A 24,208-nucleotide genomic window follows, 5' to 3' on the forward strand; every position below is an offset into this window, starting at 1 on the left:
CCCAAGGCTCTTGCTGGAGCTGTAGGAAGAGAGGCCCCGGACCCTCGGGGCTCTGGCTCGGCCTAGGCCGGGGAGGGGCAGGGGGCTCTGTTTGCTGGGAGGTGTCTGGGGAAGCACCGAGATGAACAGCTTCAGAGCTGCTGGGGGAGGATGCTGGAGAGGAGGACGTGCCCTTCCCTGAGGAACTCAAACTGACTCCTTGCTCACTAAGACGATGGAAACCAACACTAAGGGCTTTCTGCTTGCCTGGACACTTCTGGGGCAAGAAAGGACACTTGGAAAAACTGTCTGGTAAGTGCTGTACTAAAAATATTTACTAAACATCACAGCTGGAAAGAAATTGAGATCAACATTTGAAAAATCAAACAAACAAAGTCCAAAAAAGAGGTTTCCTAGGGAGCCCTGAGTGAGAGAGCCTCAGGTGGGTGGGGGGCTGAGGTGGCTCCCAAGGCTTCCCATTCTCAGAGGGCCCCAGGCGGCACTGCCATTGGGAGAAGCTTGGTTTCCAATGGGGGTCTTTCTTGGATGAACCACGAATCGGAGCCAGAGAGGAGGCCAACCACCCCTGCCCCCAGGGACACTGGTCCTCACAGGAGACCCCCAGCCCTCCTCCCTCCCCACCTGTCTCCTGAGTGTCTCTGGAAGGCCGTGCTTCGGTCAGCCGGGGAGGACACGCCAGCTAAAAAGAAACAGACTCAGCCTGTCCTCCCCAGACTTACTTAGAAACTAATTACACCCAAAAAAGAAAAAAGTCACCATCAGCAAAAAAAAGGAAGAAGAGGGGAAAAAAGAAAGGGAGATCCAATATGCGATTTTCATTAGTGCATAAAAAAATACGTTTGAATCCCTGGTCTGCTCGTGGGTTGTATTTGCGTTTTGCGTGTAGGGTTGGGTTTCTTATTTCCTCGCCCAGCTCCCCAGGCTGGTGGGCGCAGAGGGGCAGGCGGCAGGCAGGCCCAAGGCTGGCCTGGGAGCAGCGGCTCAGAAGATGTCCGGACACATGGACCAGTTCTGCTGCTCCTTGGCTTCCCAGTAGCCTCCCTTGTAGATATAGGTCTCCTCCCCTGTGAAGGGGTCCATCTTCTTTTCGAACCACAAGGGCTTGTGAGGGTCTGCTTCCTTCCCTGGGGGGCCAGAGAGAAAGGGCGCCTGTGGTTAGGAGCCTCGGGAGCCCCAACCCCTGGCTCCCAGCCCTTCCCGCCCTGTCTCTGCTGCTGCTTCCCAGCTCGGGGCTCCCCATGTCAATCGAGGAGAAGCTCCCCTTTGGCTGGGCGGCTGGCACTGCCCTCACCAAGCCTCAGGCTCTGTCTGGGCTTCTCTCTGTGCCCACTGTTGTGGGTCCTGAGGGCTGGCCCACCTGCCCTGCCCGGGGCCTCTTCCAAGCCCCAGCCCAGGCTCTGCTCCTCCACCCTCTGATGGTGCCCTGCTGGGCGGGGTGCCAGGCTCACCTTCTTCCAGGTGCTCTCGACCACTTGACTCCAGGCGCTTACGGCGGATCATCCTCTGCTTCTCCTCTAGCCGCTGTTTCTCTGCATTGGCTTCGTCCCACTGGCCGTTCTCCATGAGGCGCTGGTCAGGCCTCCACCTGCTGTCTGTGGGGGCCACGCCTTCTTCAGGTTCATTCAGGATCAAGGCCAGCTCAGAGAAGTAATACATGTTCTCAGCGTTCTCCCTGCAACAAGGCCCGGGAGAGGGTGGACAGCTGGGGGAGGCCCATCCGCCCCCAAGAGCCTCTGCCACCCCCAGCTCAGCTCAGCAGCCTGGGGGCACAAGAGGCTCTCTTTCCAGGGTGAGCTCACTTTCCTGGCCCCCGCCCCCCCCAACCTTCTCCGCTCTGGGCTCTGTCTGCCTCCGGCAGTGGCCAGTGAATAAGTGGTGAGCAGGAGCCCCCAGTGACAGGGCACGCCGCTCTTCCCTCATCCTCTGTGCTTCTCAAACAGACACAGTCTGTACATTTGATGTACAAGTTTGTATCTTTTATCCCCAGCCCTAATCAAGCGAAGTCTGAGAGGGCAGAAGCCGATGGTCTCTACAACTTCAATGTGCTCGGAGCACAGGACACTGGCCAACACCCTACGGCATGGCGGGGCAGGGCGGGGCGGGCGGGCTGGTCACTCTTTCCATCAGGATGGCCCTACTGGGACCATTCTTTGGTCAAATGATCAAGGCCTCAGGGGTGGGCAGCTTACGCAGAGGGCTTCTTAAACTGTGGGTGGCAATCTCACATGAGATAGTGTGACTGAACGTGGAGTCGTGAAGAATTTGGCAACAGTGAAAGCATAATAAAAATATAAAAATAATAAAATATAATAAAAATATACAAATGTCCACCCATCAATTTTTCAGGTGAAAAGGGGTCGTGAGTAGAAAAAATTGAAGAAGCCCTGCTCTAGCCCAAGGCTCTCACTCTAAAAAGGAGCCCTGTGAGGCTCGGTGGGAGAAATCATCGATCCCAGGTCACCTAATCAATCACCAGAAGAACCAAGATTACAGCCAAGTCCCATGACCCCTTATGAAGCTGCAGTTCAACCCAATTCAATGCTGACTAAGCACCTACTATGTGTGGGGGCCAAAGAGGCCTAAGCCATGGCTGCTGCCCCCAGCAGCTTACGGCCCAGGTGGTGAAACAGGCTGAGCTTGGCCCTTGGTGAGGCCAGGGAGGCCTTTCTGTGCCCCACGACGGGTCAGCATCAAGCTCTGGCCCCGGGCCAAACAGGGGGCTCACTCACGGCAGAGGGTACTTCTTCCACAGGAGCTTGGCTGGCAGGGTCTGGTAGACCATCTTCTGCTTGCCCTCTGTGCTGGGGCTGCTGTGGCTGCTCTGAATGATCTTGGCGCACTCCATCTTCTCATCCCAGGAGCCCGACAGGACATAATGGGCTTTCTCTTTGCTATCTGTCACCACACCTGTCACCTGGAGCAGAGAGGGCCTGTCACCTTGGAGAGGTCAGTGGTCCAGCCTGCAGAGCTGATGGGGCAACTCCACCCCGGAGAACCCTGTGTTCTAGGTGGTTGTCAGCTGGTTGGCGCATGACCCAGTCTTAGTCCTGATCCTATTACAGGCTCACCCTCCGGCGTACTCTGATTCTCAACTCGTTTTCACAACACAGGTGGGATCATAGTAAGGTATTGTTCACGGCCTCTCCCAGCCCCGACCTCCCCCGTTCTGAGACTCCTCCCAGCTCTGACATTCTGTGATCTGCTCCAATGCCTCTGACAGCCTCAGAGACGACAGAAAACACAACGATCCCTCTCCTTGCTATTCGAGGCCTTGCCACACACTGTTCCCTTCACCACGACCCCCTTCCATCCTATCGTCCTACCTTTCGGGTGTAGTCCTTTGAGAAGTAGCTGTAGGGTGTGAACTTCAGCAGACACTTATCCTTTGTCTTATGGTTAATTATCTCTATGTCTCCTGTCTAGAGAACACAGACATGGGAGAGAGGTCAGGACCCTGGTCCCGAGGAGGAGGGGTCTTTCTTCCCCACTTACATCTCAATGGCACCTTCACCCCTCCCTGCTCCTGCAGGATCAGGTGCCCACCCAAGGCTCTGCTTCTTAAGTTGCGGGTACTACCCTGGTTGTTGTTTGCCCCTTGTTCTTGAAGAGGACCATAACACTGGGTGATGTTACGACCCGCAATGAATTGGACTTGTGAGGGAGGCTGTGCAAGGCCACCAACCTCACTATCTCCTTCAGAGCCATGGGGGTTCAGGGACAAGATATAGACCAGGATGACCAGAGATGTGGGAGGCAATTGGGGTCACACAGCTGGCAAGTATGTGAGGTGAGATTTGAACCCAGGTCCACTCCAGGGGATGGAGGAGCGGCCCTGACGTTGCCAGGTAGGAAGGGAGTAGGATGGGCTGCCCTTTCCTGGGCCATAGCGGCTCCTCCCTGTCGGCCTCAGCTCTCCTCCATCTGTGCCCCTTCCTTTTTGGCTCCCCACATGATCGCCTGTCCTACCAGCCCATGGGCAGGTCGGATGGACAGGACTGTGACACAGCAAGTGAGAGAGTGAGAAAAGGACTTTGGAGCCGGGCCCCATGGCCCGCCTGGGTGGCCTTGGCCAAGTCCCTTCCCCCTCTGGGCCTCGGTTTCCTCAACCATAACGGACCCTGGCCTTAGCTCTGGTGACCACAGGGGTGGCCCACAGAGAGGAGAAGGGAGCTCCCAACTGGCTCTCCCTGAAGGGTTTTTGATTGCCTTGTGGGTACCAAGACATGGGCAGGGGGGCTTTGTGTAGTCTAGCAAAGCTCTGGCCCTGGACCAGTCAGTCGGGTGAGCCCATGGGGCTGCCCACTTCCTGGGGCAGGGCTGGGGAGGGCGGTGTTGCAGGCATGAGATTGACTGGGTCAGAGGTACCTTGCCACCTCGTCTTTGCTCTTAGGGACATTAGGAAACACCAGCTGGATACCAGAGATGGGAGCCTGGCTCATGGTCCTGGCTCTGCCACTGGTCCCTGGTTTTCATCCGCTGTGAAAGGAGGGGTCTGGATGGACCATCTCCAAAAGCACTTTATGATTCTCTGGGTTCCAAGGTCCTTTTCCAGCTCTCACATTTGTTCTGTCCTGGGCTGACCTCCCACATTCTCTCAGGGTCAGAGCTAGAAGGGACCTTGGAGGCCCCCTTGGAGTCACATGACTTGTCCAAGGTGCTCCCCCCTCCACCCCATGCTTCTAAAGGTCTCATGGGCGCCGACTGTGCTTCTATGCCGCCGTCAGGGCCTTCCCCCCTCGGGATGGGAAATGATAGCTTGTGTTGCCCAGGGAGGAGGGCAGCAGGTGGGGAGGATCACCTGACCTGATCGATCCAGAGCTTGCCCACGATGATATTGTGCACAGTAGAGGTACTTTTCCGCCAGATGTAGTGATTCCCACTGGCCTGGAATTCTAGGTGAATGGCACCTGTGGGAAAGAAAAAGCTGAGAAGTCATGGCTTCCCCAACAATAAATGGGCACCCACTGGCAGTCCGGGCCCTCCCACTCCCCCTTCCCTCTCTAACTCCCTCATAGGGTCGTTGTGAGAGCCAAGCCAACTTTCTTTTCAATGAAAAGAGATTGTCTTTCTTTCCCATCTCACTCCCACTGGAAAACAAACAAAATCCTCATAATAAATATGCATAATTATGCAAAAATTCCTCCATTGGCAAGGTCTCATCCTGTACCCGGAGTCTACTGCCTCCTATCAGGAGGGGAGGGGCCGTGTTTCGTCTTCAGTGTCCAAGTGCTAAAGTCTTTTCAAGCTGTTTCTTTCTCCAACGTTGTTATCACTGTAAACTGTCCTCTTGGTTCTGCTCACTTCCCTCTTCATCAGTTCACACAACTCTTCCCAGGTGTCTCTGAAGCTGTCCTTTTCGTCCAGTGGTGGGTGCTCCACCACATTCACAGGCTTTGTTCTTCGTTTTGGCCACCCCTCAATGGACGGGCATCACCCCCATTCCTCATTCTTTGTCACCACAAAAAAAGGTGCTATAAGTAGGTTTGTACACATGGCTCATTTTCCTCACATAAGATATTGTACTGAAAATGTTTCGACGAGATACGTTGTGATTACAATGATGTAAATGGAAAGAATGACAAGAGAAATGCTTGGAAAGGTCATTCCAGTGCCCGTGGCTGGCCTTAGAGAAGAGTCCAGAGGAACAGAAAAGAGCTAGCCCTATCACAGCTGATCATCACACAGTATTGCTGCTGCTGTGTACAATGTTCCCCTGGTTCTGCTCATTTCACTCAGCATCAGTTCAAGTGAGTCTTCCCAGGTTTTTCTGAAATCTGTCTGCTTATCATTTCTTTCTTCATTTTACCAGACCTTTATTTTTTTTTTCAAATTACATGTAAAGGTAGTTTTCAACATTCACTTTTTTGTTTGTTTGTTTTTGTTTTTAGTGAGGCAATTGGGGTTAAGTGACTTGCCCAGGGTCACACAGCTAGTAAGTGTTAAGTGTCTGAGGCCGAATTTGAACTCAGGTACTCCTGACTCCAGGACCGGTGCTCTATCCACTGCGCCACCTAGCTGCCCCCCAACATTCACTTTTGTAAGCTTTTGATTTCCAAATTTTTCTCCCCCCCTCTTCCCTTCCTACTAGCAATCTGATATAGGTTATACATTACAATCATGTTAAACACATTTCCATATTAGTCATGTTATAAGAGAAGAGTCAGAACAAAAGGAAAAAAAGACAAGAAAGAAGAAACGATGATAACAAAAAAGCAACAACAAAAGTGAAAATAATGTGCTTCAATCTGCATTCAGATTCCATAGTTCTTTTCTGGATATGGAAAGCATTTCCAACATGAGTCTCTCTCTCTCTCTCTCTCTCTCTCTCTTTTTGCAGGGCAATGAGGGTTAAGTGACTTGCCCAGGGTCACACAGCTAGGAAGTGTCAAGTGTCTGAGGCTGGATTTGAACTCAGGTCCTCCTGAATCCAGGGCCAGTGCTTTATCCACTGTGCCAATTAACTGTCCCCTCATCATGGGTCTTTTGGCATTGTCTTGAATCATTGTATTGTTGAGAAGAGCTAAGTTTATCACAGTTGATTATCACACAATGTTGCGGATGCTGTGTACAATATTCTCTTGGTTCTGCATATTTCACTCAGCATCAATTCATGTAAGTCTTTCCAGGTTTTCCCGAGATCCGCCTGCTTATCATTTCTTACAGCACAATAATATTCCATTACATTCATATACTACAACTTGTTTAGCCATCCCCCAGTTTATAGGCATTCCCTGGATTTCTAATTCTTTGCCAGCACAAAAAGAGCAGCTATAAATATTTTTGTACATGTGGATCCTTTCCCCTTTTTTATGATCTCTTTGGAATAAAGACCTAGTAGTGGTATTGCTGGGTCAAAGGGTATGCAGTTTTATAGTCTTTTGGGCATAGTTCCAAATTGCTCTCCAGAATGTTTGGATCAGTTTACAGCTCCACCAACAATGCATTAGTGTTTCAATTTTCCCACATCTCCTGCAACATTTATCATTTTATTTTTTTTGTCATATTAGCCAATTGGATATATGTGAGGTGATACCTCAGAGCAGTTATTTTTAATTAATAAAGTATTTTATTTTTTTTTCCATTACATGTAAAGATAGTTCTCATCTTTTGTTTATACAAGCTTTACAGTTTCAGATTTTTCTCCCTCCCTCCCCTCCCTCTGCCCTCCCCTAGAAGGAGGTAATCTGATATAGGTTATATATATATATATATATATATATATATATATATACACACACACACACATATATACATATATACACATAATAACATTAATCCTATTTCTGCATTAGTCATGTTATAAGAGAAAAAATCAGAGCACTGATGAAAAACCTCAAAATAGAAAAAAACAACAGCACCAAAAACAAAAGAAATAGTATGGTTCATTCAGCATCTATACTCCGCAGTTCTTTTTTTTTTTTTGGATTTGGAGATCCTCTTCCATCATGAGTTCCCTGGAACTCTTCTGTACCATTGCATTGGTGAGAAGAATCTAGTCCATCACAGTAGATCAACATTCAATGTTGATGATACTGTGTACAATGTTCTTCTGGTTCTGCTCATCTCACTCATCATCAGCTCACATAAGACCCTCAAGGTTTCTCTGAACTCCTCCTGCTCATCATTTCTTACAGCACAATAGTATTCCATTGTATTCATATACCACAACTTGTCCAGCCATTCCCCAGTTGATGGGCACCCCCTCAACTTCCAATTCCTTGCCACTACGTAAAGAGCAGCTATAAATATTTTTGTACATGTGGCTCCCTTTCCCCCTTCCATGATTTCTTTGGGAAAAAGACCCAAAAGTGGTATTGCTGGGTCAAAGGGTATGCACAGCTTTATCGCCCTTTGGGCATAATTCCAAATTGCTCTCCAGAATGGTTGGATCAGTTCAGAGAAGTTTTAATTTGCATTTCTCTAATTAGTAGTGATTGAGAACATTTTTTTTTTCATATAGCTATAGATAGCTTTAATTTTTTTATCTGAAAACTGCTAGTTCATATCCTTTGACCATTTCTCTTTTCTTTTCCTTTTTTTTTTTTTTGGTGAGGCAATTGGGGTTAAGTGACTTGCCCAGGGTCACACAGCTAGTAATTGTCAAGTGTCTGAGGCCAAATTTGAACTCAGGTCCTCCTGACTCCAGGACTGGTGCTCTATCCACTGTACCACCTAGCTGCCCCTTGACCATTTCTCAATTGGGGAATGACTTGTATTCTTATATATTTGAATCACTTCTCTATATATTTTAGATATAAGGCCTTTATCAGAGACACTGGCTGTGAAAATTGTTTCCCACCTTTCTGTTTTCCTTCTAATCTTGTTTGCACTGGTTTTATTTGTGCAAAAAATTATTAATTTAATGTAACCAAAATGATCTATATTGATTTAATAATGTTCTCTATCTCATCTTTGGTCATAAAATCTTCCCCTCTCCATACACCCAACAAGTAAACTACTCCTTCCTTTTCTAATCTGCCTGTGGTATCACCCTTCAGGTCTAGATCATGTACCCCTTTTGATGCCATCATTTCTTACAGCACAACAGTATTCTCTCACATTCATATGCCACACCTTGTTCAGCCACTCCCCAGTAAATGGATATTCTCTCAATTTCCAACTCTTTGCCACCACAAAAAGAACTGCCATAAATAATTTTGTACATGTGGGTCCTTTTTCCTTTTTTATGATTTTTTTTGGGAAAAAGACCCAATAGTGGTATTGCTGGGTCAAAGGGTACACACAGTTTTGTTGTCCTTTGGGCATAGTTCCAAACTGTTCTCCAGAATGGCTGGATCAATCGTGATACTACTGTGCTATAAGAAATGGTGAGCAGGATGCTTTCAGAAAAACCTTGGAAGGCCTCCATGAAGTGATGCAAAATGAAGCAAGAAGAACCAGGAGATTTTTGTGTGCAGTAACAGCAATGTTGTAATGATAATAAATGTGAAAGACTCAGCTACTCTGATCAATACAATGATCTAAGACCCATGATGAAAAATGCTATCTACCTCCAGAGAGAACTGATGAATTCAGGGAAAACTGAATTTTCTTCCTTCCTTCTTTCCTTGGATATGGCTAATAGGAAAATGTTTTTTGCATGACTTGATATGTTGTTTGCCTTCTCAGTGTGTGTGGAATGCATGGGAGGGAGGGGGAGAATCTGGAACTCCAATTTAAAAAGAAAAGAATGCTAAAAGATAAATAACAAATATAAAAGAAAGAATCACAGCCAGCACCATTTCCATTTCTCAATTCTGGCTTTAAGGTTTGCAGAACCCTTCCCTCACCAAAGTCTTGGGAGGGATGGGGAACCAATGTTACCATCCCCATTTCACAGGTGAGGAAACTGAATCCCAAAGATGTAAGAAGTTCACAATAATCAGGATTCAAACCCATTTCTAGTGTTCTGTCCATTAGAGTCACAGAATCTTAGGTTTGGCAGGGATGGTGTAGAGGGGCACAATCCTCTGTCTGATACATACGAGGCCCACAGGCCCAATGCCTAGGAAGCCTTTTAATCAGAACAGAAGTCTAATTAGCCTTGAGTTTCTTTACATTCTTCTATTGACCTAGGATGTAGGCAAAGGGGATTCCAGTAGACGACCTCATCAGGTTGGAACAAGAACATCTCCACAGGGCAGAGGGAAAGAAGGCACAACCTGCAGGAGCCTCTTCAGCGGGGGGCCAAGACTGAGCTTCTAGCTCCGGCTCTGAAGGGAGAGTGATCCTTCCCCTTCTCTGGGCCCTTTCCCTGGCTGACCCCATGCTGGGAACCTTCTCCCTCATCCTCTCTGCCTTCTGACCTTGCTGGCTTCCCTTAAGTCCCTCCTACAGGAAGCCTTCCCTCCTGTTGTTGTCTCTCCCATTCGACTGGGAGCTCCTTGAGGGAAGGGCCTCTCTTTGTCCTTTGTACCTCCAGTGCCTAGCACAGTGCCTGTCACATAGGAGACAAACTCAAATGTTTGTTCACTTTTCATACAGGCCTCATCTTCTTCTGAAAAATGGCAGAAGCTGGAGAAGAGAGACAACTAGATGATCTCCCTATGCCTTGATGCTGGGTGAGGATGGAGAGAGGAACTGGACAGGCTGACCTGTAAGGAGATGCTCGAGAGTGGTAGAGGGAACTCTGAGGTCCCAGGCTCAGGGGTACCGAGGCAGCGTTCCTAGGTGGGCTTTAAGTCTAGAAATCATCCTTCATTCTAAGAAAAATGCCCTCCCAAGTCAGTGGAGCCTGTCTCCTTAAGAGAAACAGATTGAAAAACATTCACCTGAGAAGGTGGGGAATGATGCTCCCATGAGGAGGGAGAAAGCTCGGGGGTGTTGCTTTGAGGCAGTGAACCATTCCTTACCGGAAAAGCCCTGAAAGATCCTCCAGGTGAATGACACAGGAAGCTGGCCCAGGGCTGAGGCCCCTCTGTCATGAGCTCGGTGTGCTCCATCGGCTCTCATCACAAGGCCTTGAGAGGTGAATGAGCAGCCGGAGCTAGCTGTTTGTGAGGGCCCTCCAGGGAGGTGTTCAGAGAAGGGTGGCTGGGTGTGAAGGGGAGGTAAGAGGAGGTGAGAGTGCAGCCTTAGAGCTGGCTGATCTAGGTCTGGCGTCCTGCTGAGCCGGATAGCCTGAGCACTCTATGCTCCCGGGCCTTTCTGCTCTGTATTCTAACACCCCTCCTATCTTTGGTGCCCAGAGATCACTGGGCCCACACCTTCACCCATCTCCTATCCCCTCCCTGGGGGCGTGGGGCTGTCCTACAAAGTCCTGCCCTCAGCCTTCTCTTATTTCATTGCATCCTCTTTCGATGATCTCATAAACTCCGAGGCTCAAAAATCATTTCTACCCAGATGACTCCCAAATCGACACAATATCCTAATTTTTCTTCTGAACCCCAGTCCCCCTGAACAAACTGTCTGCTCCAGCCACAACTCCCAGAAACCGAGACTTAACATACCTAAGACAAGGTCATTTTCTTCCTTTTCTTTTGGTCAGCCAGCTTTGCACACTGGAGTGCTCCTTGGTGCTTCCCTCTGGCTGAGACACGTCTTGTCCACTCTACTTCCACATGCCATCTTGCATTCTCCCTGTCTCTGTACCAGCAAGGCCAGGACTATCCTGAGCCTAGACTCCTGGAAGAGTCTCCTTGACCATCTTTTGCTTCCTGTCTCCCTCTCTCCAGCCCACCCAGAGTGGGCAGATCAATATTCCTAATGTGCAAAGCTGACGTGGTCACCCCTTGCTCCAACATCTTCAGTGCCCCCCATTTCTTCTCAACGATAATGCTGACTCCCCTCTGTAGAGTCAGTGCCCTCTTTCCCACATTCGTCCCTCATTAATGCCCTTCATAATTCCACTTTTAAGCTAAACTGGCCCCATCATTGCTCATCCAAGTCAGCGGTCTATTTTCTACCCATATGTCTTTGCTTAGACTGTCCCTCCTCCCTAGAATGCACTTTTTTCTCCCTTCTGTGTCCTAGAATTGTTTGTAGTTCAGGCATTTCCTTGTCCATGAAGCCTTTCCTGGTTCCCCATCGGTTACCACTTTCTCCTTCCTGAAATGCCGCGTTGTATCTGCCAATAGACCAGAAGCTCCGTGAGGGCAGGAATAGTCTTCTGACTCTGCTTTTGCATCTCTTGCACCTAGCATGGTGCCTTCCACATAAGCACAAAATGGACATTCTTTCCCTCAGACCCATCTCTGGCTCGGTCTATGCCATGGTTCAGAGGGAACCTTGAGAAGAATTCAATAAGCCTGAGACCTGGCAGTCCATGAGGCCACCTTGACAGGGCACATGTCCCATAAAAAACAGCACAAGTCATGACATTTTGTGAAGTTAAGTCTCTCCTCCATGTGAGTCACCTGGTTTTGGAGAAGTCCCCAACTGTTACCTGACATGGAATGTCACCAAAGTGCTCCTTCCCTGTCATCGCTGTGTCTCACAATCCTTTCCACCAAGAAGACACTTCCATCACGACATCCCGTCTTTCCTGGTTTTCACTCCCTCCAAATTGTATATTAACTGGGTAGAAACCAGTGGTCTACATGGCTGCTGAGAGTCTCAGACTCGATTTGTCTCTGCATCTGTGCGCCTTTCTAGATCAAGCGTTATAACACACAATCTTACCTAGTGGCATGATGGAGAGGTATTTGCCCCGGAACTTGCTGGAGATGGTGATTTCCTGCCACAGAGTCCAGCCGTTCTTGGAGAACACGTGGTGGGCAGCTGCAGGAGGGTGGTGGCTCACCTAGAAACAAGAGTAGGTTAATAAGAAAAAACTCACCTCATCACCTGAAAACTGGCCAAGTCTAACCAAAATGAGAAGAGTCAATGGCATGGGCTGTGGACATGCAAACACAATTAATCACTCTTGGTGGAGTTGTGAATGGGGAATCACCATTCTGGAAAGCAATTTGGAATTATGCTGTGAAAGTGAGTCAAATGACCAAACTCTCTGACCCAAAGACTCCACTGCCAGCCACTTAACTCAAGGAGGGCTGAAGTCACTGATCATTTACCTCAGGTGGAATCCGATCCCTCTCTAGCCAAACTTCCAACTGAAAAGGTTTGGAATGGCATTAGGCTCCTCTCATGGGACAAAGCACCTGGTGCTGATTCTATTCCATTTGAGATTTATAGGGCGGGGCTCCATCACTCATAAAAAAGCTGACTGAAATTTTCTGGCTTTATGTGTCAAGAGGAGGTTATCCCCAAGGAGTTCAATGATGCTTCCATAGTCCATCTCTATAAAGGAAAGGGAAATAGGTTGTCCTGTGACAAACACAGGGGTGGGAGGGGTGTGTGTGTGTGTGTGTGTGTGTGTGTGTGTGTGTGTGTCTCTCTCAGTGAGATTCTTGCTAGAGTCCTCTTTAATAGGCTGATCCTTCACCAGGAAGAGATGGTCACACCTGAGAGCCGGTGTGGCTTCAGAAAGGGTTGCTGCCTGACGACTCCAGGAGGAATGCAGGAGCAGAATGGGGATCTGTACACAAAGTTTGTTGATCTAACCAAGGCCTTTGATACTGTTAGTTGTGAGGATTTGTGGTTGCCTGGAGCTCGTCGGTGTTGCATGTCAGTCCCACAATGGTACGCTCGTGTGGATCCTTGATAACGGACAATGCTCTCGAGATTTCCCAGTCACTAATGGAGAAAAGCAGTGCTGTGTGGTTGCTTCCAAGCTTCTTAGCGTGATCTTTCTGGCGATGTTGGGCGCTTTCAGTGAGGACAAAAATGACATCTAAGTCAGCTACCCCACTGATAGTAAATTATTTCACTTGAAAAGGCTACAAGCAAAGACTAAAGTAGAGGGAGAGTTGGCGAGCAACTTTTTATTTGCAGAGGACTGTGCACTAAATGCAGCCTCTGCGGCTGAGATGCAACAGAGTATGGGTTCTCTGCTACTTGTGCTCATTTTGGCCTGATGATTAACACCAAGTAAACAGAGGTCATCCACCAGCCAGCACCACTCCCTCCTTGGTCACAATCAACAGTAGACAAACTCTCAATGCTGTGGATGAGTTCACCTACCCTGGCAGTAGACTTTCCAGGTATATACACATAGATGATAAAGTTTACACATGCATTGCCAGAGCTGGCTCAGAGTTTGGGAGGCATCAAAGGAAAGTGTGGGAGACAAGAGGCATTAGGCTGCCTACCAAACTGAAGATCTACAGAGCTATTGTGTTGACCTTATTGTTGTCTGCCTGTGAAACCTGGACAGTACCAGAGCCATGCCAGGAAACTGAATCACTTCCATTTGAATTGTCTTAAGAAGAGTCTGAGGATCACCTGGCAGGGACAAGGTACCAGGCACTGAGGTCCTCTCTGAAGCTAAACTGCCAAGCATTCACACTCTCCTGCAGAGAGCACAACTCTGAGGGGCCGGCCATGTTCAAATGACAAATGAACATTGGCTTAAAAGACCAATGGCAAACTCACACAAGGCAAGTGCTCACATGGAGGCCAGAAGAAGTGATACAAGGACACGCTCAAGGTCTCTCTGAAGGACTTTGGAATTGATTGCCAGACGCTGGAGACCCCGGCACAAGAATGCCCGGCATGGTGTGCCCTCATCAGAGAAGATGCTCTGCTCGATGACAAAACAGAATTGCAGTAGCTAAAAAAATGGGAGCTGTGCAAGTTTAGAGGCCTCCCCATTCTGACTGTTCGAATGGACTATTTTTTTTTTTTGAGATATTTTATTTTTTCCGTTACATGTAAAGATAGTTCTCAACTTTTGTTTATACATGCTTTACAATTTCAGATTTTTCTCCCTCCCTCCCTCCCCTCCCTCCCCCCTCCCCTAGACAGCAGGTAATCTGATATAGGTTATATCTATATATATCTATACATATACATATAGATATATATATATACACACACATATATATACACATATATATACACATAATAACATTAATCCTATTTCTGCATTAATCCTGTTACAAGAGAAAGAATCAGAGCAGTGATGCAAAACCTCAAAATAGAAAAAAAAAACAACAGCACCTAAAACAAAAGAAATAATATGGTTCAATCAGCATCTATACTCCACAGTTCTTTCTTTCTTTTTTTTTTCTTGGATTTGGAGATCCTCTTCTATCATGAGTTCCCTGGAACTCTTCTGTACCATTGCATTGGTGAGAAGAATATAGTCCATCACAGTAGGTCAACACTCAATGTTGATGATACTGTGTACAATGTTCTTCTGGTTCTGCTCATCTCACTCATCATCAGCTCACGTAAGACCCTCCAGGTTTCTCTGAACTCTTCCTGCTCATCATTTCTTACAGCACAATAGTATTCCATTGTTCGAATGGACTATTTGTGCCCGACCTGTGGTAGAGCCTTCTGAGTTTGTATAACCCTAGTCAGACACACTGTAGCCTGACCCTGAGACAGTGATGTCATGTCGGTCCTCTTCAAGAACGAAGGACAGCAACCACCCAACCAGTCTTGCAGTCCTGACAGGGGCACTGCACAAACGGCATTTTCCAAATGAAGCTTATGGCCGCTGTCTCCCCTTCTATTCTGTCTAGGTCTGTTCAAAGACATTAAGGAAGACCAAGGCTTGGAGGTGCACATGGTCCAGCAGTCAGTGGAAAGTGCCAGGTGCCCCTAACATGCCTTGGGGCATATCCTTGAGCTGGTAAGCTCTGGCTGGGCAGACCAGTACCAAGAACCCCTGGCTGTCTAACCCAGAGTATGGTTCACTCTGGTTCTCTTGTTCAAGGCTTGGTGGCCTACAGACATCCTTCTCTTTTCATTCTTCTCTTGTCTCACCATTACAGGTGATGCATGGGATCTGCTGGATGGACTTTTAAGATGCCACTGGTCATCAGGGCCCTGAGATGGTCTCAGGTCATCCATCACAGACAAAGAGATCTTCCAACATCATACCCAGAATGGCCGGGATTCAGGTAGCTTGATCCTGTGGGTCACTCCTTGGGCACATCCCCCATCCAACTCATGTTGTGGGAACACACCTGTTCTCTCGTCTACCTTAGCTTTTGCCTCAACCAATTCTTCCATTCTTTTCATACTGGAAAGTCACTAAATCCTAGTATCTAAGGCCCCGCTTCCGAGACTGGAGAGCAAGTACTCGTGGGACCCTTCCTGACACCTGCCTCTATCGGCCTGGGAACTCTGTCCAGGATGCATAGATGGTCCAAACACATGGCACTGGGTCCAGTTTGCTGTCTGCAGTATCTCGATAATATCTCAGATGGAAGTTAGTTCCAATCAACGCTGACACGAGAGATCTCTGCGTCTGCACATATCAGAGCTGACACCAACAACCTTCTTCACAAGTTCTAGGCTGCCTCTGATGGAGGTCAGCTATGGGTAACATTTGCTGCTTAGGCTTCCACGTCCAAGTCCTTCCAAAGGCTGTAATAATATTTTGTATTCAGTCTCTTATAAGTGACGAGAAAGTGAGTGATGAATGCCCAAAGCCCACATTATGACCCCCAATGGGATGGGTGGCCCATTGAGTTTCTCAATCACCACACAACTTTTAGGAAGGATTGTAGGGTCGTCATAAGCCCCTAGATTTAGAGCTTAATGGACCTTTAAGAGTTCCTCTTAATCCAACCCCTTATTTACAAGTGAGGGAACCGAGGCTCAGAGAGGTTAGATGGTGATTTCCTTCAAGTAAAATAGGTTATCATGCAGCAGAACTGGGATCCAAACTCAGGTTCTCTGATTCCCAATCTGCTTTTTCCATGGCCTTCCCTACGTCAGGCGTGTAGCTGGCTAGTCACCTGGGCCAGAAATGAGCCCAGTCTGTAGGCCACAGAGGAAGCCTTGCTTCTTAACGCTGATACTCTTCCAAGGATACTCGAGGATTTTCAAAAGCTGCAATCTCAGATGAATCTCAACTGACTGTGTTTGGCAGGTGCTTAATAAATGCTTGTGGGTTGCCCAAGAGGCATTTTTTCATCTCTGCATCCCCAAGTGCTTTGAACAGGACACAGAGTAGGCCTTCAGCAGTGTTAGGCTCCAAGGACAATACAGTTCTTGGTGACTGAAGTATGGTTCTGGCCCTCATAGAATCTCGTGCAAGGCCATGACAGGGATATACACGACCAGAATACAAAAGAGGGAATGATTCAGGGCACAGGAGGGCAAGACATGGGAGATCTGAGCACAGAAGAGAAGTTCAAGCTGGGCGGCCGGCTAAGGGGGGACCTGAGGGCAGGGAAGGATGGTGGGGACCACTTCCAGAGAGGCTTTCCTGGTGCCCTGAGCTGTTTGTGTTCTGCCCCCTTCCCCAAAGGTTTTGTATTCACTTTGCAGGAGAAGGTGGTGCCCTGGAAGCAGGGCTCCCTTGCCTGCTTTGTCCTTGAATACTTAGGACAGTTCTACTGACAATACTGATTGAATCAGACTGAACTAAAGGAGGGTATTCCAGAGAAACGGCTGATCTCGTCAGCTCCCATAAGGCAATTTAGCATCTCTGTGCTGATGATTCCCAGCTCTGTGGGTCCAGTCCTGCTCTTTCTGCTGAGCCACCATAGTCCCGAATCACCTAACACTAGGATGTCCCATCGACATTCCAACTCAACATGTTCAAAACAGAACTCTACCCTAAACCTTCCCCCTTTCTCAACCTCCCCAGGACCATCAAGGATCCCAGCATTCTTCCAGTCACCCAGGTGTGCCATCTTTGGCATCATCCTAACTCTTCGCTTCCATTCATCCTCTCTATCCAATGTGCTGCCACCTTATTCCATTGCTTCTACCTGCACGCCATTTCTTATACACATCTCCTTTTTGAGCTCGCCGCCCTCATCTCTTGTCTTCTTTTTAAAATTAAAAAACCACTATTTTCAGTCCCAAATTCTCTCCCTCCCCCACCCACTGAGAAGGCAAGAAATAGGATACCCATTAGATGTATTTCCGCAGCAACAGCCTCTAACGGGTCTCCCTGCTTTGAGCGTCGCCATTTGAATCCATGCTCCACTCAGATGTGCTTTTCCCAAGGGATACTTCTGACCATGTTGCCTCCCCGCTTAGTGTGCCCTCCAGGATAAAACAGAACGCCTTCTCATGACCTGGTCTTTTTCCTTCCCTCCACAGACTCTGTGACCCAGGGACCCTGGCCTCCTCACTGGGCTTCTGCACTGGCTGTCCCCCGTCCCCATAAGTGCATATATTCTGCCTTAGTCTTTCTGGTTCTCCTGACCCCCAGCTTCCATCCCCTCTGCTGCTTACCATCCTGAGAAGACCTTCCACATACTCTTCTTTGTGTCTACATGCTGTTTCCCCATTAGACTCTAAGCTCCTTGAGGGCACACACTGCTTTTATTTCTACTGTCTCTCCAGCACAAGGCTCAGCACACAGCGAGCACTTAACCAGTGCTTCTACTTACTACCTTGCTTCATATCCTCTGCAGATGTCAGTGACTTCGGATACCTTGAACTGGCATTGCCTCTGACTGCCCCTGTCAGTGTCCCCCCCAGATCTGCACATCTCTGATTTCCTCTTCTTCCTTTTGGCTCCCTCGGGCGTGGTGTCTCTGGTCTCTGATGATTCCCACGACTGACCTGGCCTCCAATGCCTTTGTCCCGGCCCAGTGCCCCTGCACTCAGCCAGACCTCCTACTAGTGTTCCTACCTTCTCGAAAAGCACATGATGAACTATCTCCTTCCACTTCCCGAGGAGTTGAAGAAAATCCCATTTCCTCAGAGCCAATGCAATTAGGCGGTCTAATTATCATTCTTCTTAGAATTGCCTCTGACAACTTAACAGGAAGGGGGAGGACTTCAAGTCCAGCATTCCTGTGCAGCCTCTGCCTTGAAGGAAGGAGTCCTGAGGGAGGGTTCTGGGCTGGTTCAGGGGCCTTGGCTAGAACCAGGCAAGGCCAGGCAGCGCCCCCAGGTATTACAGGTCCTCACTAACAACAACAAATCCCAGTTCTGTGTGCCCGGAGGTTTACAAGGTGTTTACAAAGGGACTTCAGGAGTCCCTAATCCAGCCCTGCCCCAAGCAGGGACCTCGAGTGCTCCCTACCTGTTCGCAGAGGGAACGGAAGCCCATTTCTTCCATCTGGTCCAGCTCGAAGGTTTCTCCCAGCATGGGATTGAAGGGCTTAGCGATGCGGTTGACAGTGGTGGAGTAGGAAGACACTGAGAAGGCAGCCACGAAGCACATCTGCTCCGTGGAGTTCTCGCACTTGACAGCCTTGTCCAGCAGCTCATGGTATTCCAGGTCCTCCGTCAGCCGCTGGAGCATGGACAGGGGCTCGTTAAAATTCACCTGCAGAGAGAACAGCACAAGGGCCACAGCAGCTCAGCTTTGGACGGTGCTTTCAGGCTCTGCTCATAGCTGCCTCCCTGCAAGGAGATCCTGGGGAGTCACCTAACTTTCTTAAGACTCACTTTCCTCCTCTGCAAAATGGAGACAATAATAGCGCCCACTACCAGGCGGTTTTGAAGCTCAAACGACTCTCTCTTCATTACTCTCTCTCTCTCCATAAACACACACACACACATCTATACATACATGCATATGTATCCCAGTTAGACAACACACATTTTAAGGTGCCTACTATGTGCCAGGCACTGTGTTAAGCACTGGGGACACAAAGAAAGACAAGAGACAGTCCCTGCCCTCAAGGGTACAACCTATACGTGGGATAAATTAAAAATAATCAGCAGAGGACAAGCACCAGAATTAATGGGGGTCAGGGAAGGCTTCCTGTAGAAGGGAAGGTTTTGCCTGGAACTTGAAGGAAGCCCGGAGGCAGAGATGGGGTTTGCTCTACACACCTCAAAGCTTTCATACGTTAGACGCCACCCTGAACAAGAATGTACACAACTGACAGGATCGCAGATTCACGGACTCTTAAAGTCCCTAGGTCACTGATTCTTTGGGTCAGTTCATCATGTGATCTCAAGTCCCAACTGTGAAAACAGTATTGTCTCAGGAGATTATAAGGCAGACCTAGTGGCATTTCTGACCTCAACACCCCCCTCGAGCGTGCCACCTCATGTCCAGAACCTCTTAAATCCCCTCATCTGATCACACTCCGCTGTCATCCCACCTCCCTTATCCTGGGCAAGCCCAAACACTGTTCTTTATCCTCCATGTGACCTCCAGTGCCTCAGCTCTTTCCCCTGCTCTAGTCTAGAGGACATAACCTGTCCTCTTCTCTCAAGTCCCTTGACCCTTATCATACTGTTGTGCCCTGCTAACCCTCGCTTTGGATCACTCCCACTACCTGCTGCCTTTGCTCCTTTATACGTACTGATGAATGAAGCTGGAGAAAAATCATACGACTGTTCTGACTGAGTCCACAACAAATTTATGTTAAGCAACTTCAACTGGGCGCTCGCTGCTGCTGGCAATCGTACCCTACCTCCCTTATCACCCCACTGTCCCAACCTCTGGGCAGCTCCTGCAAACCTTCTCATTCCTCCTCAAACCTCCTGTGGCTCCCCTGCTCCCTTTCCTCTCAGCTGAGAATTTTGCCTCAAACGTCACTGAAAAAATGGAGGTAATTCACCAAAAGCTCCCTCTCTTCCTTGTCCTACATCCCTCCTCTGTTTTCTGCCACTCTTTCCTCCTTCATCCGTCTCACATTGGGAGATGGCTCTTCTCCTTACCAAGGAAAACCCTCTACATTTAGAGAAGCTATTCCCTCGCAGTCCATTTTATCCAGCAGACTGCCCCTCTCCCATCCTCACTCTCACTTACATCGATCTCTCCTTGTTTCCTGGATGCCTATCTATAGGCCCATGTCTCTCTCATCTTCACTCAACCTGGGCATCTCTGCTGGCTCCCATCCTGTTTCTCGTCTGTTTTCTGGCTACGCTCCCAGAGAAGACTGTCAACACCCATGTCTCCTCTTCCTTTCCTCTCTCTTCCTTCTCCACTCTCCACAGTCTGGGTTCACACCTCATCATTCAGAAGAAACTACCTCCTCCCTAACTTACCAATGAGCTCTCAATCACCTACCCCACCCAGCGGCCTTTTCTCAGTCCTCATCTTTCCCGACCTCTCTGCAGCCTTGATTGATCCCGTTTTCTCCTGGGTCTTCTCTTCTCCCCAGATTTTTGTCAGACTGCTCTCTTGGTTTTTCTCCGACCTGTCTGGCCTCTCCTCAGGCTTCTCTGCTGGATCTACATCCGGGTCACATCTGCTAACTGTAGGTATCCCCCAAGACTCTGTCCTGGGCTGCCTTCTCATCTGCTCCCATGTTATCTTCTCTCTTTCTCTATAGTCCCAGCCTTTCTCCTGACCTCCAGGATCACATTTCCAAGTGCCTCTTGGACATCCCAATTATCAAACTCTCTGCAGATGATGCCCAGACCCATATATCCAGCCTAGCCTCCAGTATCACAACTCCTGCTGCCTGTCTGCCCCTCCTCCTAGCTGCCCTATTACTGCCAAGGACACCACCATCTTCCCTGCCACCCAGATTCATAACCTACATGTCACCCGTGACTCCTCACTCTCGCTCACTCCTACAACCACCTGTCGTTGTCAAATCCTGTTTTTACCTTCATGACACCTTGTACGCCTCATCCTATTCTCTCCTCTCACACAACCCCCCGAGTTCAGCTCATCACCTCAGGCCTGGGCTATTACCGCAGCCTGCCTGCTGATGGGTCTGCCGGCCCAAGTCTCTCCTCTCTCCTGTCCATCCCCGACTTAGCTGCCAAAGTGACTTCCAGGAAGTGCTGCTCTAACCATGTTACCCTCCATGCTCAATAACTTATCTCCAGAATCAAATACCAAATCAGTTGTTTGGCTTTGAAAGCCCCTTTTCAGGCTCATGACTCATTAGGCCCCTGACACTGGCCTCCTCACTGTTCTTCCAACCCCAGACTCCAGCCATGCTCACTGGCTGTCCTCTACACCTAGAATTTGCTGGCTCCTCATGGCTGCCTCCTGGATCCCCCGGCTTTCTTCAAGCTAACACCTCGCCTTCTTCGAGCAGTCTTTCTCTATCCCTCTCCATTCTGATAGCTTCCCTCTGCTGATTACCCCACTCACCCTGTCTCCGGCTCAGCGGGGCAGGGCCGCTTGCATGTTGTTCTCCCATTGGAATGTGAGCTCCTTTCTTTGTACCCCCAGAGTTTAGCGCAGTGCCTGGCACATAATAAGCCCTCATTCATTCTTTTTTTTTTTTTTTTGCGGGGCAATGGGGGTTAAGTGACTTGCCCAGGGTCACACAACTAGTAAGTGTCAAGTGTCTGAGGCCAGATTTGAACTCAGGTCCTCCTGAATCCAGGGCCGGTACTTTATCCACTGCGCCACCTAGCTGCCCCCGCCCTCATTCATTCTTGTTGGCTGACTGACTGATCACTGACTTTATTGGAAGAGTTATCAAAGGAAAAGAGAGATCCCGTGTTCTATTGACCAGATATCAAGAGGGGAGAGGTGCAGAGAGGCAGGCTTTGGTTCAACAAGAAGGAAAGTTTCCTAATAATTTACTCCCTCCCCCTCCTCTCCAGTAGGCATCTGCAAGTGCTACTTGGGTGGCCACTCACTTTGGGGTTTGGGTTTCAACACCACCGTTTAGGAAGGATCTGGGTAAGTGGAGAAGATGCAGAGGAGGGCAAACCAGTATGGTGAAGGGCCTGGTTATGTTCATGCCACATGAGGACTGGTGGAAGGACTTGGGGAGGCTCAGCCTCTAATAGAGAGCTCTCAGAGGGATGTGATGGTGTCTATAATGATGGGTTGTCACATGGAGGAGAGATCTACCTTATCCTGTTTGGCTGAAAGGCAGAACGAGAAGCCATGGGCAGAAACAATAAATACTAAAGTGACAAAGTCCCTGCCCTCCAGGAGATTACATTCTACTGAAAGACCGATTCAAACCCCCGAAGACTCCAGGGGGTGCATGACCAAGAAGCAGCAGCAGAAGGTGACAACTCTTCTGCCTCAAAGTGCTGCCTCTTATGCCACCTAGGACTGCCAGGCCACACTATGTAGTCCACTAAAGCCTCTAACTTGTTTTTAGAACAACTACACTCTGGCCATCTCTCCTTGTGCTTGGGAAAGTGACTGTTTTCATCCAAGTGCAAGACTTCAAGTGTATGCTTAGCTCAGTTTCATCTAATTGGATTGGGTTCAGTGTTCACGCACGTCAAGATCTTTTTGAACCCTGCTTCTTATTCAATTCTCCCCATTTTGTTTCATTTGCAAATTTGATAAGCGCACCATCTATCCCTCATTGATAAAGATGTTAAATGGCATAGGACCAAGCACAACCTTCCAGGCTGACATTAAACCACCATTAAATGACATCTCTTGGGTCTGGCCAGTCAATCAGTTCCAAATCCATTTAAATGTGCCCATGTCTCATCCAAATGCCTAGATCTTTTCCATAAATGACACAGAGACTTTATCAAATGCTTTACTAAGATCTTGGTAAACTATATAACACTGCCCTGATTGGTCAGTTTAGTAATTGTCAAAATGGAAAATAAGGTGAGTCTGGTATGACCTGTATTTGATAAAGCCTCTGTAATTATTGCTGCTTCTGCAGTCTGGCCCACTGCCAGGGGTCTTGACTTCTGTGTTGCCACTGATGACTGTGCAACCCTGCTTCTCTCAAATCCAATTCACATGCAAGCCAAGACATCATGTCACTGGTGTTCTCGTTCTCATTCTCTCTCTCTCTCTCCCTCTCTCTCTCTCTCTCTCTCTCTCGGCAATAAGGGTTAAGTGACTTGCCCAGCGTCACATAGTTAGTGTCAAGTGTCTGAGGCTGGATTTGAACTCAGGTCCTCCTGAATCCAGGGCTGGTGCTTTATCCATTGTGCCACCTAGCTGCCCCCTTCATTGGTTCTCTTTAAAAAACAAGACCAACAACAACACATGATAGAGTTCTGGCAGGAATCAAAGTCTAAATCACTGGCCAACTATAAGTTGGCAAACTCCCTCCTTGCCTCTCGCTAACAACTGTGGCTCAGCCACTGTATCTGTCAGTTCTTTCAATCACCAAGCTTTCTTACCAGCTCCTTGTTTATCCTGGAGAATTTAACTTCATATGAGTTATGTTTGTTTGACCATTTCTCTTTGGAAAGAAAACAAGCCAAGTCTGAACTGAGCAGCTCTGTCTTCCCTTCCTCCCGGGTCACCATCTTTCTCCCCAGCAGGGCTCCTTGCCACCATGATTGTTTATCCTTGGCTTTCCTTACCTGCTGCAGTTCCTCTATGATCCAGCCTTCCTGCCATGGTTATGATAGGGCTGGGCCATGCTTTTATGTTGATTATTCAATCCCTGCACGTTTGCTTCCACACCTTTTAAAAATCTAAGTGGGTTAATGAGGTCCCTATACACCTCTCCTCTGTCTCTTTGGATACATCCTTCCCCAGGTCATTGGAATTGTTTCTCTTTGTGTCTTCAAACGTTCTCTTTGGGGGAAAATCATCCATCCTTCCTGGATGAGTAGCTTCAGTTCATAGGATCCTACCTATCCTCTTTCTTCAATTGGCTCTCCCCCAGAACAGGTTCCCACCCCCACCAAACTGTCCTCCCCTTGTATATCGCAAGTCTCAAGGTGATTTCCTCCCCGAAGTCCCGCCATTCCTACCCCAGCAGCTCCCTTCCCCTTGGTAGTGAAAACCCCATCCAGAGGAGCGTTTCTCTCGGTTGGCTCTTCCACTTTTGGAAGGACAAAATTAACATCGAGGCAAGTCAAGGAATTGTTCCCTCCTTTGCTTTGGATAGGGAGCACAAGCTGCAGAAGAGAGTGT

At 48.5% G+C, this 24,208-nt stretch overlaps 1 protein-coding gene across 7 annotated transcripts in view; it reads right to left on the bottom strand.

The window, feature by feature from the left end:
- Nucleotides 1-200: 200 nt before the first annotated feature.
- The window catches only part of OSBP2 (oxysterol binding protein 2), a 292,924-nt gene continuing 268,916 nt past the window's right edge, over nucleotides 201-24,208 (bottom strand). For 2 of the 7 annotated variants that reach the window (XM_043967593.1, XM_043967594.1), the window contains exons 6-12: nucleotides 18,506-18,751; nucleotides 12,121-12,241; nucleotides 4,804-4,907; nucleotides 3,324-3,419; nucleotides 2,730-2,914; nucleotides 1,449-1,672; nucleotides 268-1,124 (exon numbers count right to left, since the gene is read on the bottom strand). In XM_043967593.1, coding sequence (XP_043823528.1) covers nucleotides 982-1,124; nucleotides 1,449-1,672; nucleotides 2,730-2,914; nucleotides 3,324-3,419; nucleotides 4,804-4,907; nucleotides 12,121-12,241; nucleotides 18,506-18,751 — 1,119 coding nt within the window. In that variant the 3' untranslated portion in view covers nucleotides 268-981. Of the gene's footprint in view, nucleotides 1,125-1,448; nucleotides 1,673-2,729; nucleotides 2,915-3,323; nucleotides 3,420-4,803; nucleotides 4,908-12,120; nucleotides 12,242-18,505; nucleotides 18,752-24,208 lie in introns of all 7 variants that reach the window. The other 5 variants (XM_043967582.1, XM_043967585.1, XM_043967587.1 and 2 more) reach the window with 5 other exon arrangements.

The sequence above is a fragment of the Dromiciops gliroides genome, chromosome 1, assembly GCF_019393635.1.
Source record: "Dromiciops gliroides isolate mDroGli1 chromosome 1, mDroGli1.pri, whole genome shotgun sequence".
Lineage (NCBI taxonomy): Eukaryota > Metazoa > Chordata > Mammalia > Microbiotheria > Microbiotheriidae > Dromiciops > Dromiciops gliroides.